A 22,384-nucleotide genomic window follows, 5' to 3' on the forward strand; every position below is an offset into this window, starting at 1 on the left:
CCAAAAGGGTAGGAATTTAGTATCAGAGAGGAAATCACATTGATCTGGCTCACAAAAAGAGAGTTATATAATTATACACAACCTTGAAAAAGTTCACAATATAGCTAGTCCTCACTTAACGACCCTTATGAGATCAGCAATTCTACTGGTAAGCAAAGTAGTCAGTGTGGGAAACCACCTGATTTCAACTTTCCTTTTCAGCTGGAAAAAGATAAGACCAGTCAGTTTCACACTTTTGTTTGCCTCCTAACCTAGCCCAACCTTTGGAAGCCTGGCCTGCCTGCTTATTGTTCTATACATATTGAAAGCAATGAGGTCATGTTGCTGGGAGCTGCAAGCATTCTATGCAGAGAGCCAGTAGTGCTTTCTGGAAATCCCTTCTCCAAATTCTTCATTTTGTGAGGAAGGGAAGGGAAGAAAAAAGTGAGCAATTTTTGTGGGCAATCTCTCTTTTGCCGGCCCCTTTCCTGCTGCTGCTGGTGCAATTGCATTGCTCTCATATGGAGGCCAGTCTTCCAAAGGGCAGGAGAGTGACTAGGTACCAAACAAAATTTGAAAGTGTGAAACCAATTACCATATTTTTCGGAGTATAAGACGCACCCTTTTCCCTCAAAAAAGAGGGTAAAAATCTGGACGCGTCTTATACACTGAATACAGCATTTTTGGTCTCCCAAAACCCCGCCCCCTTTGCAAAAATGGCCATGCATAGCCTTTAGGAGGCTTCTAGATTGCTCCTGGGGACTTGGGAGAACAAAAAACAGCCCATTTTTTGCTCATTTTTGCCCCATCAGCCCCCAGAAGCATTCTATAAGCCTCCTAAAGGTTATGCATGCCCCTTTTTTGACAAAAAACAGGCTCGTTTTCACAAAAAACAGGCTCGTTTTCATTAAAAACAGGCTCATTTTCACACAAAAACAGGCTTGTTTTCACAAAAAACAGGCCATTTTGGGGAGATCTGCAGAGTGCAAACAATTTTTTTTTAATTTGCCTCTTTAAAATCTTGGTGCGTCTTATATTCCAGTGCATCTTATACTCTGAAAAATACGGTAATCTTGTGTCTTTCCAGCTACATAGTACAGTCAGTCATGTTAATTTCCACCTAGAAAAAACTTTACTCTGCTTACTAGAGCTCCTGGTGCCAATTAAAATCATTCAGCAGGAGCTACCTGTTAATTGTGAAGTTACAGCCCACTCACAGCACCTCTCTGTCAGCCTTTCCAGATAAAGAATCAATATTTTATCTCAGACATCCTTATAGTTACAGAGGGAAGAATGTGATTGTCTTCAAACCTTCCTTATCTAGGTTAAAAAAATGTCTTGTTGAAACTGAGATATTTAAGCAAAAAGGATGTGTGCCAGGAAAATGGAAAAATTAAAGCTATTATCTCTTCAGTCTAAGGTTAAAGTTGCAAATTTCCAGAACACTAAAAAGAAAATAAATATAAAAACATCCCCAGCCTTTCTGGTTCAAGGAATTATTTGGGAAAACATACATAAATGTCTTTATAACATTAAACCAGGATTATTTTTAAATTTCTGCATAATTAACTTCTGTTTTTAACTGAGTTTAATATCCATTATTTGCTCAAACTAGGAACTTTGATGCAATAGATATCCCCAAATGTCCCTCAGAAATTTCTATCCAACAGCGATCTTATACTGTTTCAGCGTATCTCCCTATAATTTTTACCTTTTTTTTTTTTGCTAAAAAGTTGACATAGTTTTTGTCTAAGTGAAAATTTACAATCATTTTGATCTCACTGCTTTTATTTTTGCACCTAATATTTTTAAAATCAACTCATACCTTCATTGCATGCCTTAAACTCCAGGCATCATAATAGGTACATGGCATGAACAATGCAAGGATCAGTTCTTCCATATTTCCACTTAGCTCCGACTTCAGGTCTTTAATTAAATCCTGTTCAGTAATCAAAATAAGCATCAGAAGGAAATATATTCACAAAACCTTAAACATATATTTGAACATATACTTAGGAAAAAAATTAGCTAGAGTAAGATACATTGCCAAGGTGGTGCAGTGGTTAGGGTGCAGTACTGCAGGCCACTTCAGCTGACTATTATCTGCAGTTCAGCGGTTCTAATCTCACCGGCTCACGTTTGACTCAGCCTTCCATCCTTCCGAGGTGGGTGAAATGAGGACCCGGATTGTTGTTGGGGGCAATATGCTGACTCTGTAAACCGCTTAGAGAGGGCTGAAAGCCCTATGAAGCGGTATATAAGTCTAACTACTATTGCTATTACTATTTCAAAGAGAAATTTAAGGAAATAGATGATTTGTTTTATGTTTGTTTATTTGTATTAGGAGGCTCCAATTATTTATTTTTAAACAATTACTTTCAATTATTAAGTGCAAAACTTAAACACAGTGTTTAATTAGTAAAACAGGACTGAATAACAATAACAGTTTAATGAACACAATAGCAACATTATTATGTATGGGCTGCAATGCATAAGCATACTTACCGCAAACAATAGAATCAAATAACTGTAGCAATTAAGAAAACATAAATAAATAAATAAAGCAATGTAAAATATCAACCTATAATGCAAGCAATTCAGATATTCCCAACTAAACTGGCTCACCCCAAAACTAGATTTGCATTTTATTAAAAGGCAGTTCACTGCTTCTGAAAAATGTCTTGTCCAAAAGACAACATCTGAATTTCCTTCCTCTGCACAGGTAGTTTGGATTACAATGGCAATTTGGGCCTGAATTTCCATCACTAAGCAATGTGATCATAGTGCAATGTCAGATGACCATATTACATAGCGACAACAATCCCAGTAATCCCGGTTGCCCTTGTTAATTCCAGAAATGTGTAGATCATTAAGTGGGAAGAAATGGGAGCCCCAGGCAAACAGGCTGGTGAATGAGACTGATGGTAAGAGCTACAGGCAGGTAGGGGTGCTCGGGCAGATGCCTAAGTGGGGGCATGTAAAAAAGCAGCAATAGCTGGACCTCTGAAGACCAGTCATAAATTTTCCTCATTTGGTGCCATTAAAACTTTGAATGGTTGCTGAACGAGTGATCATAACCAGAGGGCTATCTGCATGTGCTGAGTGCAAGCAGATGTCACATCCAATTAGCAAAACACTCGAGTGGTAATTCATTTCTTACTTCCTTGAAATCAGATGAAGAATGGAGAACGGATCTTCCTTGAAAATTGTAGGACATTTTGTAGGACATTTTGTAGGAGAAAATTCCTTGAAAATTGTAGGACATTCAGATGAGAGACTATCACTGAACTATTGAGTGTTAATTTCCTTTAGATCTTTCTTAGCTCCGACAAACAGACAAAATATCCTGTCATATTGCTGCTCTTCATTTGTCAATTACAGGAAGTCCTCAACTTATGACCACAATTGGGACCAGAATTTCATTGCTAAGCAAGATGGTTGTTAAATAAGTCACACCCAGTTTTACAACCTTTTTTTGCAACAATTATTAAATGAATCACTCAAGTTATTAAGTGAATTGTGTGGTCATTAAGCCAATCAAATGTCCCTACTGACTTCGCTTGTCAGAAGCCAGCTGGGAAGGTTGTAATGGCGATCTCATGACTCCAGTGTGCTGCAGCTGCCATAAATATATGCCAGTTGCCAAATTTTGATCAGTAACAGTAACAATGCTGCAACAAACTTAAGTGCAAGGACCAGTTGTAAGTCACTTTTTCAGTGCTGCTATAACTTTGTCATTAAAAGAATAGCTATAAGTCAAGGACTACCTTTTTAGAAAAATATAACCAACCATTTTACCTTGCCATACATAGTCTTGAAAGCAGATTTAATTTGTTGCCTCTGATTACTTGAACGGTTGGCAACAACATCAACGATTGCTTGCTCATCCGTACCTTGGAAGCAAGAAACATGTATAGTTAATTTTATATCACAACCTTTCCTCCATTCCACCCCTGAAGATTACATTGAGAAAGCATTTAAGCCTGCCCCTTGCCCTCATTTTTACTCTTCAGACATCTCTCTATGATGCCGGGTTTTCACAGTGTATCACAAATACCACATATAATACCACACTTCTTAAAATGTGTTTTCAGCAATCCAGACTAAGGGAGAAAGTTTACAAAAGTGGAAATGTCAGGGGAAAGTCTGAAGGTCAATTTTCTTTTGCTGAAGTGCATTTTTGACTAGTACATTACTATGGCAAACAGGTCTATGGAGAATCTCAATCATCCAGGTCCTGGTTGTCCCAAAGGTTGGAGTTTTTTTTCCAAAAGTCAACTCGACTTTCTTGGGTTTTTTTCTTTGAAAACATTTTGCTTTTCATCTGCAAAGCTCCTTCAGTTCTGACTGAATGATCAGGGAATGAAATAATTTATATTCTTTGCAATCATCTGGTCATTAGCACTTGGAAGGTAAGTCATTAGCTGTCTGAGAGTCATGGAGGCCACTTGGGAGATTTATGTGTACACCCAGGATAACCTAAATCAGAGTGCAAATTGATGTGAAAGCTTCTTGGACTGCTGAAAGGACTGTATTATAGACAGGAGATAGTTGGTGTGATATCTTTTCCCCTCTCTTGAGCAAAGGTTGTGCAGTTTTAACATATATGGCTTCTTTGGCCTCTCTGCTCCTGTTTTTTGAATTGTGAGGTTGGAAGGGGATGCTTTGGCACGAATTGCAGAACAACAAACTGGCAGAACCAAAGACATAACAAGGATGAAGGTATCTGCAGCCCTCGCCAGTGCCAAAACACCTCCTTGCAACCTCACAATTCAAGAATGGAGAGTAGTGACATCCCTAAGAAGAGAGCCAAACATCGCCGTCTTTTGATCTGATAAAGGAAGATGTACACTTTATTCTGAACACAGATGACTACAATGCCAAGGTGAACAGTTTTCTGAAGAACATTGTTACATATGGGACTCTGAAGAGAGATCCTACCACAATTATTAAGAAAAAGACGATTGATTTCCTGCAACAACTACTAAAGGACAATCCCATTGACAAGCCATAATAGTACCACTTTTACCCTGAGGAAATCCTTAAATATGAACTCCCCAAAATCCACAAAGAGGGAAATCTGCTCAGACCAATTTTCAGCAACTTCAACTCAGTCACATGCAGCATTTCAAAATATCTAACCAATACGTTGGCTCCTCTGGTTGGAAACACCACCCATCACATCAACAACTCACAGGACTTAGTCAGCAAGGTTTGGAAACTAAAATTGGATTCAGATGAGACAATGATTTCCTATGATGTCACTTGCATTCCAACAACTAAAGCTGTGATGGTAGCAAAGAAACGATTGCTATAAGACAGAACTCTGCCTGACCACTACCTATTTTAAATATAATGGTTTGTACAGACAGAAACACAGCTGCACCTGTGTCCCCCCCATTGTGGTCAATCTCTGAATGTAAGAAGTAGAAATCAAAGCACTAAACTCCTTCACAGTAATTCTAGCCACTCACTGATATAAGAATATGGATGATACTTGGGTTATCTTTAAACACAGGAAATGGAAGGCTTCACCAAACACATCAGCTCTGTGGACAGATACATTAAATTCACATAGGAAGATGTTAAGGGAATTATTCTGGTTTTCCTGAATTGTGCAGTACACATTAAGGAAGACAGAAGCCTCAATGCAAGTATATAAAAAACCCACGCATTGAGATCAGTATTACAATTTGAATCTTACTATCCACTGGAGCACAAAATGGGAGTGATCAGAACCCTACACTGGGCTGAAGGTTTGCCTATCAGCAAAGAGGGAAAAGAAAAAGAACGTAAACATATCATGGAAGCTCTCAGAACTTGTGGCTATCCCAACTGGGCCTCCATCAAACCTAGAAAAAGATCAAGGAACTCCTTCTTAATAGTTAAAGAAAAGAACAACAAACGAAGCAACATTGTCATTCCATATATTGCAGGAATATTTAAAAATATCATGAGGATTTTCAACCAACACAACATATGAGCACACTTTAGACCCAAAAATATATTAAGGCAGAAGCTTGTCCACCCCGAGGATAAAACTCCAAGACACAAACTGAGAAATGTGGTACATGTAGTGCAATGTATATTGGGGAAACAAAACAACCACTTTACAAATGCATGGTGACACGATTCAGCAGTCCATATGCATCTGAAAGATAAAGGTCACTCTTTTGAAAAGTTCACATTCTTGACAGAGCGGACCACTGGTTTGAAAGACAGGCCAAAGAAGCCATCTATGTTAAAATTGAACAGTTCTCACTGTTGAACAGAGGTGAAGGGATAAGATACCATCTATGTCCTGTAGGATACAGTCCTTTCAGCAATCCCAAGAGGTTTCTACACCTACTTGCACTCTGAGTCAGGTGACTCTAAATGTAACGGTTAAGGTTCCCTTCACACACATGTGCTAGTCATTCCCAACACTAGGGGGAGGTGCTCATCTCCGTTTCAAAGCTGAAGAGTCAGCACTGTCTGAAGACATTTCCATGGTCATAAGGCTGGCATGACTCAACACCAAAGGCGCACGGAACGCTGTTACTTTCCCAGCAAAGGTGGTTCCTATTTTTCTACTTGCAATTTTACAAGCTTTCAAAGTGCTAGGTTGACAGAGGCTGGGACAAGTAATGGGAGCTCACTCCATTACGCAGGGCTAGGGATTTGAACCTTCAAACACCAAACTAGAGATAAATCTCCAAGTGGCCTTAATGACTCTCAGACCTTCAAACTGCTAACAATCAGATGACTGCAAAGAATATAAATCCTTCCGTTCCCCACTACTCAGTCTGAAGTGAAGAAGCTTCTTGGATGAGAAATGAAACATTTTCAAAGAAAAAAATCAAGAAAGTCCAGTTGCCCTTTGAAAAGCATCTTTGGGTCTAGCAAACAGGATTTTCCCCAGTTGTTATTCTTATTTAGAAGTCAATCTTTATAGCTTTTGTCCTTTGACACTATTGCCCATTTTTCTTTTTACAAGCTGAACAGTTAAGCCATGAACATAGAAAATATTGCGACACTCTATTGCACAATAATTGCATATCATTATTTCTAAAGCAGTAATAAAATATCTAGAGAAAGCAGAAGTAAATATGTGGCTTTTATGCTTAAATCATCATAAATATTCCAAAATATAAGAGCTCTTACCAAATCCTTTCATAGCCTTGCGCAAAATTTCTGCATCTCTCCCTGCATCAAAATTAGGAGCTGGTCGAATTGTGCCTTGCGTGGTCTGAGTTAATGCTGCAGGCTGAGAATGAAAATCTATGTTAGTACAGGCCTTGATTCTTATTAAGTATTTGTTCAATTTTAATAATCAAATATTGATTACTACAATGTTACAAAGTCAGTGGACAAATGAAATGCTGTGGATATAATTTACTTGGATTTCAGTAAAGCATTTGATAAAGTAGACCATAAGCTATTACTTGATAAGATAGAAAAATGTGGTTGGACAGCATCACTACTAGGTGGATTCCTAACAATCGCAAGCAACTTGTAGTCCTTAATGGAACTGCATTGGAAGTATGCAATGGGGTACCCCAAGGCTCCGTCTTACGCTGCGTACTCTTCAATATCTTCATTGTTAGCATGGATTAACTACAAAAAGGCATTTAATTCTCTGCCACATGACTGGATAATCAAGTGCCTAGAAATAACAGCTGTCAGTAGAATCATCAGACACTTTGTGCAAAGATCAATGGCACAATGGAAGACACAGTTGCAGATCAATGATGAGAAACAGGGAGAGGTTGATATCAAGAGAGGAATATTTCAAAAAGATTCACTATCACAACTACTATTGTCTCATTACACTGTTTCCTTTGTTAACAGTACTGAATAACTCAGACTGTAGCTATAAACATAAAAAACATCTGTCAGACTATTCCACCTCCTTTACATGGATGAGCTGAAACTGTATGGAAAAACACCATCAGAAATAGAATCATTACTCAACACTATCCATATATACAGCCACGGTGATACAATTCTGTTGTTGCTTAATAATAATAATAATAATAATAATAATAATAATAATAATAAAGCCGCTGTGATACAATTGTATAATAATAATAATAATCCATTCGAATTTGTGCAAAAATTATATTAAAACAGCAACAAACTGGTGGGAACATCAGCCTGAAAAAGTCACCGAAAATCAGATGGTCAAGATCTTGTGGGATTTCCGTATAGAAACGGACAAAATACTGGCGCATAATACACCAGACATCACACTGGTTGAGAAAAATAAGGTCACAATCATAGACATCGCAATACCAGGTGATAGCAGGGTTGCCGAGAAGGAACATGAAAAAATCGCAAAATACCAGGACTTAAAAATTGAAATTCAACGACTATGGCACAAACCAGCAGTGGTAATTCCAGTGGTAATTGGCACACTGGGTGCTATTCCAAAAGCACTGGAATTACATTTAAAACAGTTAAAAATTGACAAAATCACCATCAGTCAAATGCAAAAAGCCGCACTGCTTGGATCTGCACGCATTATACGAAAATACGTTACGACGTCCTAGGCCCCTGGGTGGGGCCCGACTAGTAACCAATGCCAAATCCGGCAAAACAACTGGCCGCTGTGATACAATTCTGTTGTTGCGAATAATAATAATAATAAAAATAATAAACTCCGCCGTTGCCGGTCCCAAGCCCGGATGAGAAAGGAGGAGGGTTGGGGTCAGGTTGGCAACCTGGCCCCATAAAGAAACCCGCCAACAATGGTGAAAGAAAAGAATAAAAATTTTATACCGCATCGGTCGTCGCGCGGGTTAACAAGGGCCACGGCGGATGTTGGGGTCCCTGGAAATCCGTCGACAAGTGGGCTACAAGTGGACCACCCAACAAAACGACAAAAATATAGTGCAGATGAAAACCGTGCCATAATGGCCTGTTACTACAACTCAGAGCCAGAAAAAAGAGGTTATTTAAAGCGAATGTATGAATTATGGAAAGAACAATATCCAGATTCAAATGTTAGTGAACAACGACTAGCAGATCAAAGGCAATTTATTATACGGAATAAAGTGTTTAGTGAAGTTGAACTTGAGGAAATTCAGGCAAATTGCAAAACCAAAAAAACAATATCACAAGCAGAAATAACTGATATTCAAGACACAACTAAAGACATTATAGTAGAACTCTCAGAAGAAGCTCTCGGGGAACTTCCTGGGAGGAGCCTGCTGGTGGTGGCAGCAAAAAAATCAGCTGCCTCCGAATTCCTGGCTACGTACCTGTTTAGAGGATCTTCCATCTGACGTCTTATCAGGTTTTCTTATCCTTCAGGCAAGAAGGAAAGAAGAAATTGTTTTGCTGGCAAATGCTCTTCGATTTTTGCAGCTTTTGTGCTTGCAGGGAAAGGGGGGCTAGCCCAAGGCAGAACGGCTGTCCGTGCTGGGAACTTCAAACTGCCTTGTGCGGGACAAAGTAGGTCTCCCCCACTCAGTTCAAAGTTTTGTTGAATTTAATCTTATCACGAGCTGAATCTGTTTGCGTGGACAATAATTGTTTATCAACATTTTAGCTTCTTTTCTTTTTCTCCTCCGAAAAATTATTTACTTAGAGGCTTTTAAAATGGCGCCGAGCAGGCTGGTTTCTCCGGTAATAACGAACACTTTTTGTTAATTCTCACAAGAATTCAAAACAAAAGAGATTGTTATCATTTGTTTTGGTTTCACAATAGGCCAGCAGAAGCTTTTTAATTAGTTTCATTTTTACAAGAATTTCACTCCTTCATTAATCTTGCTTATCTGGAAGTTAAATGGTGATGAATCTGCTGAACGGTCTTGTTACAATGTTTACTCACTGAAAGTTTTGCCAAGCCTTAAACTTCAAAATAAAAGGGGAACTCAGCCTCTTTACTTAAAGCTTCATATTCAGGCAATAGAGTTTTATTAACTGCAGGCAGATAAATTTTGAAATGGCTTCAAAACCAAATATTAACTCGAAGTCGTCACACTCTACTTCCAGGGGCACATCCTCAGTGCCTGGCACAAAGTTGCAGCCTCCGCTTCCTACGCCCCCTGCTGGGGATGTGTTAACGAAAGAATTTTTCCTGAGCAATCTAAGCGAGGCTCTTAATGCACAGACAATTAAAATGGAAGATAAGTTTAGAGATAATAGAGAGGTGGTAAAGCAGGAGAGAAAAGAGGAAATAAAAGAAATGAAAGAAGAAATCAAAAGTGAAATAAAAGGACTTAAACAGGAGCTGTATGAGAAAATTGACGCTAAGGTTGGTAAAATTAGAGACGAAATGCTGAGACTTGTAACTGTATTAACAGAACATTTTTCTGGAATGGAAGATACTCTAGAGGTTCTTAATGATGCCAATGCTAATTTGACATTGAAAACAGAGGTGGTGGAACAAAAAGTGGAAAATGCTGAAAAAGAAATTATTATGATACAGTACCGACAAATGGAGTTCGCATTAAGAGTAAGGGGGCTGCGTGAGGAGAAACAGGAGAACCTGAAACAGATCCTATCGGAAGCTTTTGACCGCTTGATGGGAAGACCAGGGACCAACCTTGACTGGCAAATCGACAAAGCTTACCGCGTTAACTCCTGGCTGGCAAAGCAGAAGCAGCTTCCTCGAGACATCGTTATATATTTTACTACAAGAGAGCTTAGAAATATGGTACTGCAAGCGTCTTATAACACTAAGCTTCAAATTGGCGGTCAAGACCTGATTGTTTTGAAAGAGATACCACCTCAAATGTTAAGAGCCAGGAGAGACTACGCTTTTTTGGTTGAAGAACTCAGAAATCGTCAGATACAGTATAAATGGGATGCACCATTTGGCATCATATTTACATTTGATAAGCAAAGGTACCGCCTCAACTCTGTATGGAAAGCCCGAGATTTTTATTATAATATATTGAAGGTCGGATACCCTGCACCATCTGGACCTAGAGAAAGACCACAAGAAGGACAGGATAGACAGCAAACTACACAACCACCAGACAAGGAACAAAAACCTAGCCATATGACTACTAGACGTATGGAGAAACAAGCTAAAAAGCAACAGCATCAACAATCATCGGCCATCAATCAAGGAACTACAATAACAAATCTGGAAGCAGTGGGAGGAGCTAGACCTAAGGTTAAATAGGCCATGCAGGAAGCTCTAAAAATGCTTCAACCAACCAAAGATGACAACTAAGATTTTAACATGGAATATCAACGGACTGAATTCTCCACAGAAGAGGAAGAAAATATTTCATTATCTCAAACAGTTTAAGAACAATGTAATTTGTTTGCAAGAAATTCATATCAAGTCAACTGATCAAAAATATATGATCAACTCAAAACTTGGTCAACATTTTGTAGCTTCCGCTATGGAAAAGAAGAATGGTATAGTTGTATACTTAAGAAAAGATATGAAAGCTGTATACTATTGGGTGACTGGAATGGAGTGATAGATACTAAGAGAGATAAGAAGATTTCCCGCCTAAATACTAAGATGCGAGCAAAGTTACCCAAACCTTTCTTTGACATTATGGATGACTTTGAATTGAGAGATATTTGGCGAGAAAGAAATGCAGAGGAATATGACTTCCTATGAATCCCTTTCAAGGATTGATTTTATTCTAACCACTAATGATTTGCTTTCTAGGGTCAAGAAGACAAAGATTGCGGCTAGGGTCCTTTCGGACCATAACCCAGTTTGGATGGAGTTGGGAAGGGTAGTGCAGGCAAGAAGGTCTTGGAGATTGAATGAAAACTTATTTAGATATGAAAAGTATATTAATGATTGTAAAAAATTACTATCTGAATATTTTGTTTCGAATATGAATAAGGGTACATCTATGGAATTTGTATGGGATGCAAGCTAAGCGTATATGAGAGGAGTCTTGATGAATATAAATAAAACACATAGAAATAAGCAAGGGTTAAAACGAACAGAACTGGAAGAGGAAATTAAGAGAAAAGAGCTGGAGTTAACAATGAACCCAGACGATACAAAGGTTAAGGAAGGGAGGTGTGGTTTTCTCGATGCTACATATTATCATATATGGTGGACCTGCCAAAAGGTTAAGCAGAAATGATTTAAACTGTTAAAAGTTAGTTCAGTAAGAAGAAGCTAAGGTCAATGTAGAATGTCATTAATTTCTTTATCTCTTTTTTCTCAATAGATTTTAGACTGTGTTAGTTAAAAATCCATACCGTGTACGGGTTCTGGGAAGTCGGGGGGGGGAAGGAGGAGGGGGGTTGGGGGGGTGGAGGGAGGGAGGGGCACACACAAAAAAATTGTACTTCAATGTTTTAATGATTGACAAATGACGAAATATTTTTTTTTTTTAAAGAAATAAAATAAATATTTGTCAGAAAAAAAAAAGAAGAAGTTCTCGGGGAGGAAATAACACCACCACCACTAGAACCAGTTATCACTGAACCAACTGATGAACTAACTCAAAAACAAAAAGAATTGAAGGATAAGATCATGGAGCATTTTCTGCTTAATGAGGAAAGGCAACGTTTACCATCACTAAAAACTGTGCCTAAGAAAATTTTGGCCCCTATCATGAAAATGGTTAATGCAGTGTTTTCAACAATTGAATCGGGATCTATCTTGGAAACGAACCAGTTAATGTACAGCGCAGCTGTAATAGTCACTAATGAACTAGGCATTAAAATCAAAGTACCTAGTCACACAACAGAAAAAGCATCAAAGCTAAAGTGGAAAATCCGATTAGAACAAAAAGTCAAAAAATTAAGGGCAGATGCTAGTAACTTAAAGAACATGCATGAGCAACGGCTTAAAAACAACAAAACCATAGATCGGCTAATCAGAAGATATAGATTGGATATAAGAAACATCAATGAAGCTGTAGAGATTGTAAAACAGCGGATAACAGCAACAGCTAGAAAAATTGAAAGATATGAGGCACGAATCATCCAATATAAACAAAATCAGCAATTTCGATCAGACCAACGGCATTTTTATCAAAGTCTTAATGTGAATTGTGACACCAAAAGTGAAAAACCAGAAAAGCAGGCCACAGTTGAATTCTGGAAAGAATTGTGGGAAAATGCAAAGGACTACAATAAGGAAGCAAAGTGGATACATGACTTTGAGAAAAGCATTGGCAACAAACAAATGCAAGTATTAGAAATAACAACTGAGATGGTCAAAAATAGAGTAAAAAAGGTAAAGAATTGGACATCACCTGGAAAGGACCAATTACATGGTTTCTGGCTCAAATATCTGACCAGTTTACATGCAATATTGGCCAGGCAACTGAAAGAAATTTTACAAAAGGGCCAAATTGATGAATGGTTGACAACTGGAAAAACATACTTGATTCAGAAAGATGCAACTAAAGGTACACCACCAGAAAACTACAGACCAATAACATGCTTGCCAACAACCTTCAAATTACTCACAGGCATTATTGCAGATAACATGATGGATTATTTGGAAACAAACAACATCTTGCCAGTAGAGCAAAAAGGCAACAAAAGAAGGAGCAGGGGCACAAAAGATCAGCTCCTAATTGATAAAATGATATTAGAAAATTGTAAGAACAGAAAAATGAACTTGAATATGGTCTGGATTGATTACAAAAAGGCATTTGACTCACTGCCACATAGTTGGATCATAAAATGCTTAGAAACAACTGGCATTAGCAAAAATATTACATCCTTTACTGAAAAGGCGATGAAACAATGGAGAACTGAGTTGGCAGTAGGGAATGAGATCTACGGAATGGTTAATATCAAGCAAGGAATTTTCCAGGGTGATTCACTTTCACCTCTTCTCTTCATCATCGCAATGATCCCACTATCAGTAATCTTAAAAAAAATGAAATTAGGCTACCAAACAGCCAAAGAAGCTGAAAAAATTTCACATTTACTATATATGGATGATTTGAAACTCTACGGAAAGTCAGAAAAAGAAATCCAATCATTGACAAACACAGTCCAAGTATTCAGCACCGATATTTCAATGCAGTTTGGCATGGAAAAATGCGCCACTGTATCCATAAAAAGGGGCAAAACCACTGCATGTGAGGGAATTGAAATGCCCAATGGCCAACTAATTAAATGCAACGAAAATGAAGCTTACAAATACTTAGGCATTCTGCAGTTGGATAACATCAAGCATGGAGAAGTAAAAACTATTGTCAGGCGAGAGTACACCAACAGAGTTAGGAAAATTTTGAAATCTAAATTGAATGGTGGAAATACAATCAAGGCCATAAATACCTGGGCAATACCAGTTATAAGATACACAGCTGGTATAGTTAACTGGACACAAGCTGATTTGGACATTTTGGACCGAAAAACCAGGAAACTAATGACAATGCACTACAGTTTACATCCACGTGGTGATACTGATAGACTATATCTGCCCCGAAAATCAGGTGGCAGAGGATTATTACAAGTGAAGCAAACAGTTGAAGAAGAAAAACATGCATTGGCTGATTATTTAAAAGAAAGTCAAGAACATCTATTAATCGAAGAAAAGAACAAAAATCTACTGAAGGCCCAACAGACGAAACAAGAATACAGAAAAGATGTGATAAAATCAAGAATGGAGAGTTGGCAAAACAAAGCACTGCAGGCCCGACTAGTAACCAATGCCAAATCCGGCGAAACAACTGGCCGCTGTGATACAATTGTATAATAATAATAATAATCTGAAAATTTGCAAAACAAAGCTATGCATAGCCAATACTTGAAAAATATTGAAGGCAAAGCTGTCCAAAAGCTAACTTGGAACTGGCATTTTTGAATGTTCAGTTGGCTGAGTTTCATGTTTAATGAATAAAGTATATAATAATAATAGTAATAATGTTTACTGAATTCTACTACTGATGTTACCAAGAATAGACATTTATTAATCCATTAATGGTGATAATCTGCTGCTGCCATCTCTTCCAGCCACCGAAGATCTGCTCTAGGGAAGGAATAGTTAATATAAAGGGAAGACAATGAAGAAGAAAATTCAACCTAAAAATGAATGTTAAGATGAGAATGATATTTCAGACTGTGACCCCAGATCAATTCTAATTGACTCATTGAGTAACTACACTAAGGCAGGTTAAGTCAAGGAAGAATACTTTACATAACTACCATTCATTCAATTTGAATATAATGACAAAACTATATTCTTTATAGATCAGAAAATAAGGCTGGTTTGAATGAATGGTGGGAATGGGTGTAGTTTAGGTTTTTTTAGGGGCTTTACTAAACTGGAGAATTTTACATGTTCCAAATTATCAAAAAGTTTAATATGCCCTCTAAATGCTATTTTCTAAATGAGAAAACCACAACCCTTTTGTCCATTGAGCCCAAGTGGGCCTTGATGTTTAGGGAATGGAGAAATGAGAAGCTTCCACACTTTCAGTGAAGTGTGTAGTGAATAGCAACCAATCTGCAAAACTAGATGTTTCACTGAAACAATTCACACTAATGAATTTTACAGCAGAAAATAACATACCTGCAGTGGTGTTGATGGTGTTTGTCCACCAGGATACCCAGCTTCAAAAGAAAAATATAACATAATGTTATATTAATTAATTAATATATAAACATAATATCTAAACATATAAATGCATAAATATGCATTTATGACAAAACATCAAGGCTCATAAAGGAGCCTGGGTGAGAAACCTGTACCTCTCTTTCAAAACCAATTTTCATTTGATATTACAGCCTGGAGCTCTCTAATATTTTACCCGAGATAATTTTCAACAGTAACTGAAGCTATCTAATCACACTTGGGTTAAAAAAAATGGGAATAGAGTTGATCTAGTGCAGCAATGAACATACTATGGCTCAAGGGAATTACTATGATTCAAGGACATGGGTATATCTAGTTTAGTGAAAAGAAGGACTAGGGTTGACAGGATAGCAAAGCTGCCACAAAAAAGAGGAGCTCAACCTATTGTCCAAAGCATCAGAAGGCAGGACAAGAAACAATGGATAGAAACTAATCAAGGAGAGAAGCAACCTAGAACTAAGGAGAAAGTTACTCACAGTTAGAACAATTCATCAGTGGAATAACTTGCCTCCAGAAGTTGTAGGTGCTCCATCACTGGAGGTTTGGAAGAAGAGACTGGAAAGTCACCTGTCTAAAGTAGTATAGGGCAGCGATGGCAAACCTTTTTTGGCTCGCATGCCATAAGTGGGGGTAGCGCAGGGAGGGGTCATGCGCGCGTGTGCTGCACCCATAATGCAATGTGTGACCCTCCCAGTGCGCATGCATGCACTACAGGCGCAACACACACACCCCATTTTTTGCATGCTTTTTTCACCCTCCCCAGGCTCCAGAGACTTTATAGGAGCCTGGAGAGGGTGAAAAAAGCCCCCCCCCCCCGCCGCCCTGGAGGCCCTCCGGAGGCTTCAGGGACCTTCAGGAGGCTTCCCTGAAGCCTCCAGAGCACTTAAAACGATCCTCTGAGCAATCCGGAAGTCCATTTCCAAACTTACGGTTTGCCCATAGGGCCGGTTTTTTTGCGCTCCAGAGGCTTCAGGGAAGCTCATGAAGCCTTCGGAGGGCCTCCGGGTGGGGCGGAGGAGGCTCTTTTCGCCCTCCCCAGGCTCCTATAAAGCCTCTGGAGCCTGGGGAGGGTGAAAAATGGCTTTAAAAATGGGTGAACTCAGCTGGCCAGCGCGTGCTTGTGTGCTGGCCAGCTGACAGGGCAGCGCCTTGCGTGCCCTGACAAATGGCTCCGCGTGCCACCAGTGGCATGCGTGCCATAGTTTCGCCATCCTGGATATAGGCTCTGCTGTTTAAGTAGGGGGTTTGGATTAGAAGACCACCAAGGTGTCTTCCAACTCTGTTATTCTCTGCTTTTAGCAAGACAGGGAAAGACAGTCTTACATACTGTCATGAAGCCAATTTATTACAGCTGAACAAATTTTATTTATATTAAGTATATACTACTGCTAAAAATTGTGGTGCTTGTGGACACACACATTACACCAAAGCAATATAATCTATAAAACACAAATCAGGACTCCCAATAGCTGTCAACAGTAAGAAACTTTGTACATTTTCCCTGATGCATTTGATTTTTTAATATACAAATAATTTAAATCAGATTTTAAATTAACTACTATAGGTTTTTTGTTGTTTCTGAGCTTAAATTATTGTTTGATTTGTTTCCTTTGTCCTGACAGTAAGAGCAATCAACAAGTGGAATGGCTTGCCTTCATAGGTTTTGAGTGCTCCATAACTGGAGGCTTTTAAAAGAGATTGGACAGTCATTTATCCAGAATGTTATAGGGTCTCCTACTTGTGCATGGGGTTGGACTAGAAGACCTCCAAGGTACCTTCCAACTCTCTTATTCTATTATTCTGGAATGCCAGAAGGCTCACATCTGTTTCTTCCTAATTTCCATGCCAATTTTCTTTATTTCCATGTGAAATATTGTACTGATGCATTTCCACTGAGCAACATAGCGTTCATTGTGATCAGCTTCTAAAGCCACTTTTAAAAGCTATATTAAGCAGCAATTACACAACTGATTCCAAACGTATGCAGAAACACCAGTAGACTACAATGGAGCTAAGCCTGTATACAGATGCTATTTCTTGAATCAATGTCTATGCATGGGAACATATATTAGGCTGCAATGAATTTTACTTCTAAAGAAGCAAAAATATGATTATAGCTTCTTATTTGAATTATACCTGGTATACCACCTCCACCATAAGTTTGGGATTGAAGCTGTGGATAGCCAAAACCAGAGCCAGAGGGGGGTACTCCAAAACCAGCACCTGGAAGAAAATGCTTATTAATTTGCAGATTAAAATCCAAAATTTAAAACTAAAATATACATTTTATGCAAAACAATTTCATTACTAGCAAAAGCTGTTTTTTAATTACTGCTTCTCTTATCCACATAATACCATACTACCCAAATTTTATATGTGTGAGACATAATTTTTTCTTTTAAAGTTTTATGTTAAGATTTATCTTACTTGTAGACCTTTTTCCGAATGTATCTTCCTAATAGTCAGCCTATGATATGACTGGGACTAGTCTGAAGCATCAGAGATGCAGAATCTTTAAACATGACCAGGACTTGATCACTTGATTAGGAAACAAATACCTGGTATATATTTAATGTTGTCCCTCTGTTTTATTCTCACAATAACCCTTTACTGTTATACACGGTGATATACCAGAATAGCAAACATGAAGGTAAAGGTAAAGGTTCCCCTCGCACATATGTGCTAGTCGTTCCTGACTCTAGGGGGAGGTGCTCATCTCAGTTTCAAAGCCAAAGAGCCAGTGCTGTCCGAAGACGACTCCGTGGTCATGTGGCCAGCATGACTAAACATCGAAGGTGCACGGAACACTGTTACCTTCCCACCAAATGTGGTTCCTATTTTTCTACTTGCATTTTTACCAGCTTTCGACACTGCTAGGTTGGCAGAAGCTGGGACAAGTAACGGGAGCTCACTCTGTTACGCGGCTCTAGGGATTTGAACTGCTGAACTGCCAACCTTTCTGATCGACAAGCTCAGGGTCTTAGCCACTGAACCACCGCGTCCATACCTGCTTGTTTAGATTTCTTGAAATATGAGACATAAACATTCAGCACTTGATAACCCACACTGCAAACAACACTTAGGAACATACCTCCAGGATACGTTGGCATGCCACCAGGCTGAGGTAGTCCAGGGTATCCAATGGATGCAGGAGGATACCCACCAGGTGCGGTTGGGTAGCCTGCATTCCCTGGGAATTCCCCAGTTGGTGGAGCTACATTATATTCACTGCCTCCCACAGGTGGGAAGCCTCCAGGCACCCCAGGGTAAGAATACTGGCTAGCAGGTGGATAAACAGACTCCTGTCCGGTAGGCTGAATAGAAACAACCAATCAAATATTAGCATATTTGAAAACAGATTCTATTACTCATTTCATTAACTAGCATGGGGTGCTAGAACTACAGATGTTATACCTAGAATGGTAATTACTGAAAATAATATCTACATGCCTGGGAAGCATCAGTCCTGGGGTTGGTTTCCTTACAATGATAAAGATGCTTTTGGACAATCTTTCTCATGTGCAGTACAGCTCATTGTGGCTCAGTTTGGCCATTTTATGAAGCATTTTGAGGATATAATAATTCCTTAATCATCAGTTAATGTTTTTGTTAATTTTAATCTTTGATAATCTGAATCTGAAATTCAGAATCTTATTTGGACAGGAAACCTAGCCCAGCGCACATCTCAGCTATATTATTACATACACAAGGGAAGAGCAATTGATAAGTTCTGCTCAACTTTCCTTAGGCCTAATTTTTTTCTGTAAAAAAAATGGGGATGACAGTGACCAGTCTTGACTCCTAGATTGCAAGAGGTTTTGTAACTGTAATGCTGTGAGGAAAATGCTTAGAAATCCTACTTGAGGAAGCACCATGGGCCACCTCAATACATCTTGTGTGTGCATGTCTATTTCTATTTCTATCTATTTCATCATGGTGATGTATTCATGTCCATGCGCAACCACATTTGGGTTTGAGTTTCCTTCTTGAGTTTCATCTCCCAGTTAAAAAGTCCTAAAAACAGCTTAAGATCCTTTCCTGATAATATATTTACTATTCCTGTTTCAATTTCTTCTCTAAAAGTCATTTCTCTTTCATTTTACAGTATGTCACAAGCCTCTTCTCTTGTCTCTCGCCACTGAGATTAACTTGATAGAACTTAGCTCAATGCCCCTTTACCCATATTCTGCATTTCAGCAAATTGTAGTTCTGCTGTTTTCAAAAAAAATGTCAGGAACAGGAAAGGTGCATTAGCACATTTGTTGCTATGTCAAAAATGTAAAGAATAGAAATGTCCTCACTTATTGTTTGATATCAGGTAGGCTTTTTCCTCACAATTGGAAAATTATATCTGTAAATATAATTTCCTAAGAAAGTTACCTATACTTTCATTTAAAAAAAAATCTAATTCTAAAAGAGCCTATTGCAAGAACCTTCATGGAATTTAATAGGCTTCATCTATTCACTAAAATCTAATCTGCTTCCACATTCCACCAATTAATTGATCAATTAAGATTGGGTAGAATTTCTCTAATTAAGACTAATGTTTTACCAAATATGCTTTTTCTGTTTTAAACACTACCAATACAGGTAGTCTTCAACCACAATTGAGCCAAAATTTATGTTGCTAAGTGAGGAATTTGTTGAGTTTTGCCTCATTTTACAACTTGTCTTGCCACATTTGTTAAGTGAATCGCAGCAATTGTTAAGTTAATAACACTGTTGTTAAGTGAATCTGGTTTCCCCATTGACTTTGCATATCAGAAGGTTGCAAAAGCAGCCTAACATCAATACCTGGGAAGATACTGGAAAAGATAATTAAAAAACAGACCTGCAAACATTTAGAAGCAAATAAAGTCAGCACAGGTTTGTTAAAAACAATCATGCCAAACCATTGGTCATTTTTTGATCGACTAAATTAGTAGACCATTGAAATGCTGTTGACATAGTATACCTAGACTTCAAAAAAGTAGACTACAACCTACTTCTTGGTAAGCTAGAAAAAAGTGGGATAGATGGATTGGTAACTGGCTGACAAACCATACTCAATGAATAGTCCTTAATGGTACTACATCTACATGGGGGAAGTAAGCAGTAGGGTACCACAAGGTTCTGTCTTAGGCCCAATACGCATCATAAATGACTTAGATGAAAGAATGGAACTGGAATTTATTAAATTTGCAGATGATACTAAGCTGGTAGGAATAGCCAACACCCTAGATGATAGGCTTAACATCCAGATGGATCTTGACAGACTTGAACACTGCGCCTATCTAACAAAATAAAATTCAACATAGAGAAAAGTAAAATCTTACACTTAAGACAAGAAAAATCAAAAGTTCACATATAGACTGGGTGAAATAGCAGTAACTGCGAGAGGGATGTCACAGAGTGGCTGTCACAGGGAGGAGAGGGACAACCTATTTTCCAAAGCACCCAAAGGCCAAACAAGGAACAATAGATGGAAACTGACTAAGGAGAGATTCAACCTAGAAATAAGGAGAACTTTTCTGACAGGGAGAACAATCAACCAATGGAACAAAAGTTGCCTTTGGAAGTTGTGGGTGCTTCATTACCAGAGTCTTTCAAGATGAGATTGAACAGCCATTTGTCCGAAAAGGTATAGGGTCTCTTACTTGAGCAGGGGGTTGGACTAGAAGGTCCGCTCCAGCTCTATTCTGATTGATTGATTGAATTTAGGAGGATTCCTTCTGAGCTTCTTTTGCAAGCCATTATGCAGCTGTGGGCTATGCCCTTTCTTATCTGACCTATAGATCAGGGGTCCCCTACAAGGTCACTTCCAACTCTGTTGTTGTTGTTGCTAATATTATTATTAACTTTTCTTCTGGGTTTAATGGGGAAAAAATTGGAACTTTGATGTTATATATGTTGATGGCAACAAGATTATTTTATGCACAAAAATGGAAGGATACTTTTATTCCTACAATGAATGAATGTTGCAAAAGTTAATGGAGTTAGCAGAGATGGCCAAATTGCCTGCTTTGGTCAAAGAAAAAAACACAATTATTTTTATTTCTATTTGGAAACTGCTTCTGGACTTTGTGCTTGTAGTGGAAAGAAATGAAACTTTGATTTTCCTGATTAGATAGGTTTTTTGTTATAGAAATGGCTAGTTTACATTATTATGTAAAAGTAAAAAGTTGAGGTTTTATGCTATTTTTATTCTATTATTCTGTTATGCTATTATTATTCTACTGCACAAAGGGAGTTGGAAGTCAATGCCTTTTCTTTCTTTTTTCCCTTTGCCTTATACTTTTCTCTTTCCCTCCCTTATTTTCCTACTATTTTCTTTTGTATTTTTGCATTTTATATTATAAATTAATAAACTATAAAAGAGAAAAAAGAAATGAACAGAAAAGCATTGCTATTTATAGTTTTCTTAATAAATAGAATATAGGAGGCTTTACTTTGCCAATCTCAAGATAGATTCAGACCAAATGGTGCTGCCATTAGTTCACTCAAGATAGTTTTATTTCATAAATTGCTCAATTGCCCTCTTTTTGAACTTTGGCTTCCCATGCCCCCAGCATATATTAAACAAATCAATACTTGCAGGATAACCAGGAAAAGATGGGTAGCCTGATGGAGGATATCCTGGGTATGACATTCTGTAAAGTAAGAAAAAAAACCACTTGAGATCTTCTGTAAAATTTCATCATTTCAAGTATCAAGCACTAATGAACTCACAGAAGGGAGAGAAGAGGCATGTAAAACTCCTTTTATTCACATCACTTTTTAATTGTGCATTTATGTGTGTGATATATAGTAAAACTTGTTAAAAATAATAATTTTATTTGTTTTTAAATTTCTTCAAATGAGTACTTTAATTTTTAGGAATTAAAATTAATTTAGGAAAGGAAGGAACTAATA

The 22,384-nt window shown here is 38.1% G+C and overlaps 1 protein-coding gene across 2 annotated transcripts in view; it reads right to left on the minus strand.

The window, feature by feature from the left end:
• Nucleotides 1-22,384, minus strand: part of ANXA7 (annexin A7) — a 44,385-nt gene that overhangs the window by 14,154 nt on the left and 7,847 nt on the right. The window contains exons 2-8 of one of the 2 annotated variants that reach the window (XM_032231599.1): nucleotides 22,068-22,122; nucleotides 18,585-18,807; nucleotides 17,630-17,716; nucleotides 15,431-15,471; nucleotides 7,123-7,225; nucleotides 3,778-3,872; nucleotides 1,805-1,918 (exon numbers count right to left, since the gene is read on the minus strand). In XM_032231599.1, the coding sequence (XP_032087490.1) occupies nucleotides 1,805-1,918; nucleotides 3,778-3,872; nucleotides 7,123-7,225; nucleotides 15,431-15,471; nucleotides 17,630-17,716; nucleotides 18,585-18,807; nucleotides 22,068-22,121 (717 nt within the window). In that variant the 5' untranslated portion in view covers nucleotide 22,122. Of the gene's footprint in view, nucleotides 1-1,804; nucleotides 1,919-3,777; nucleotides 3,873-7,122; nucleotides 7,226-15,430; nucleotides 15,472-17,629; nucleotides 17,717-18,584; nucleotides 18,808-22,063; nucleotides 22,123-22,384 lie in introns of both variants that reach the window. The other variant, XM_032231600.1, reaches the window with a different exon arrangement.

The sequence above is a fragment of the Thamnophis elegans genome, chromosome 15 (genome assembly GCF_009769535.1).
Source record: "Thamnophis elegans isolate rThaEle1 chromosome 15, rThaEle1.pri, whole genome shotgun sequence".
Taxonomy (NCBI): Eukaryota; Metazoa; Chordata; class Lepidosauria; order Squamata; family Colubridae; genus Thamnophis; species Thamnophis elegans.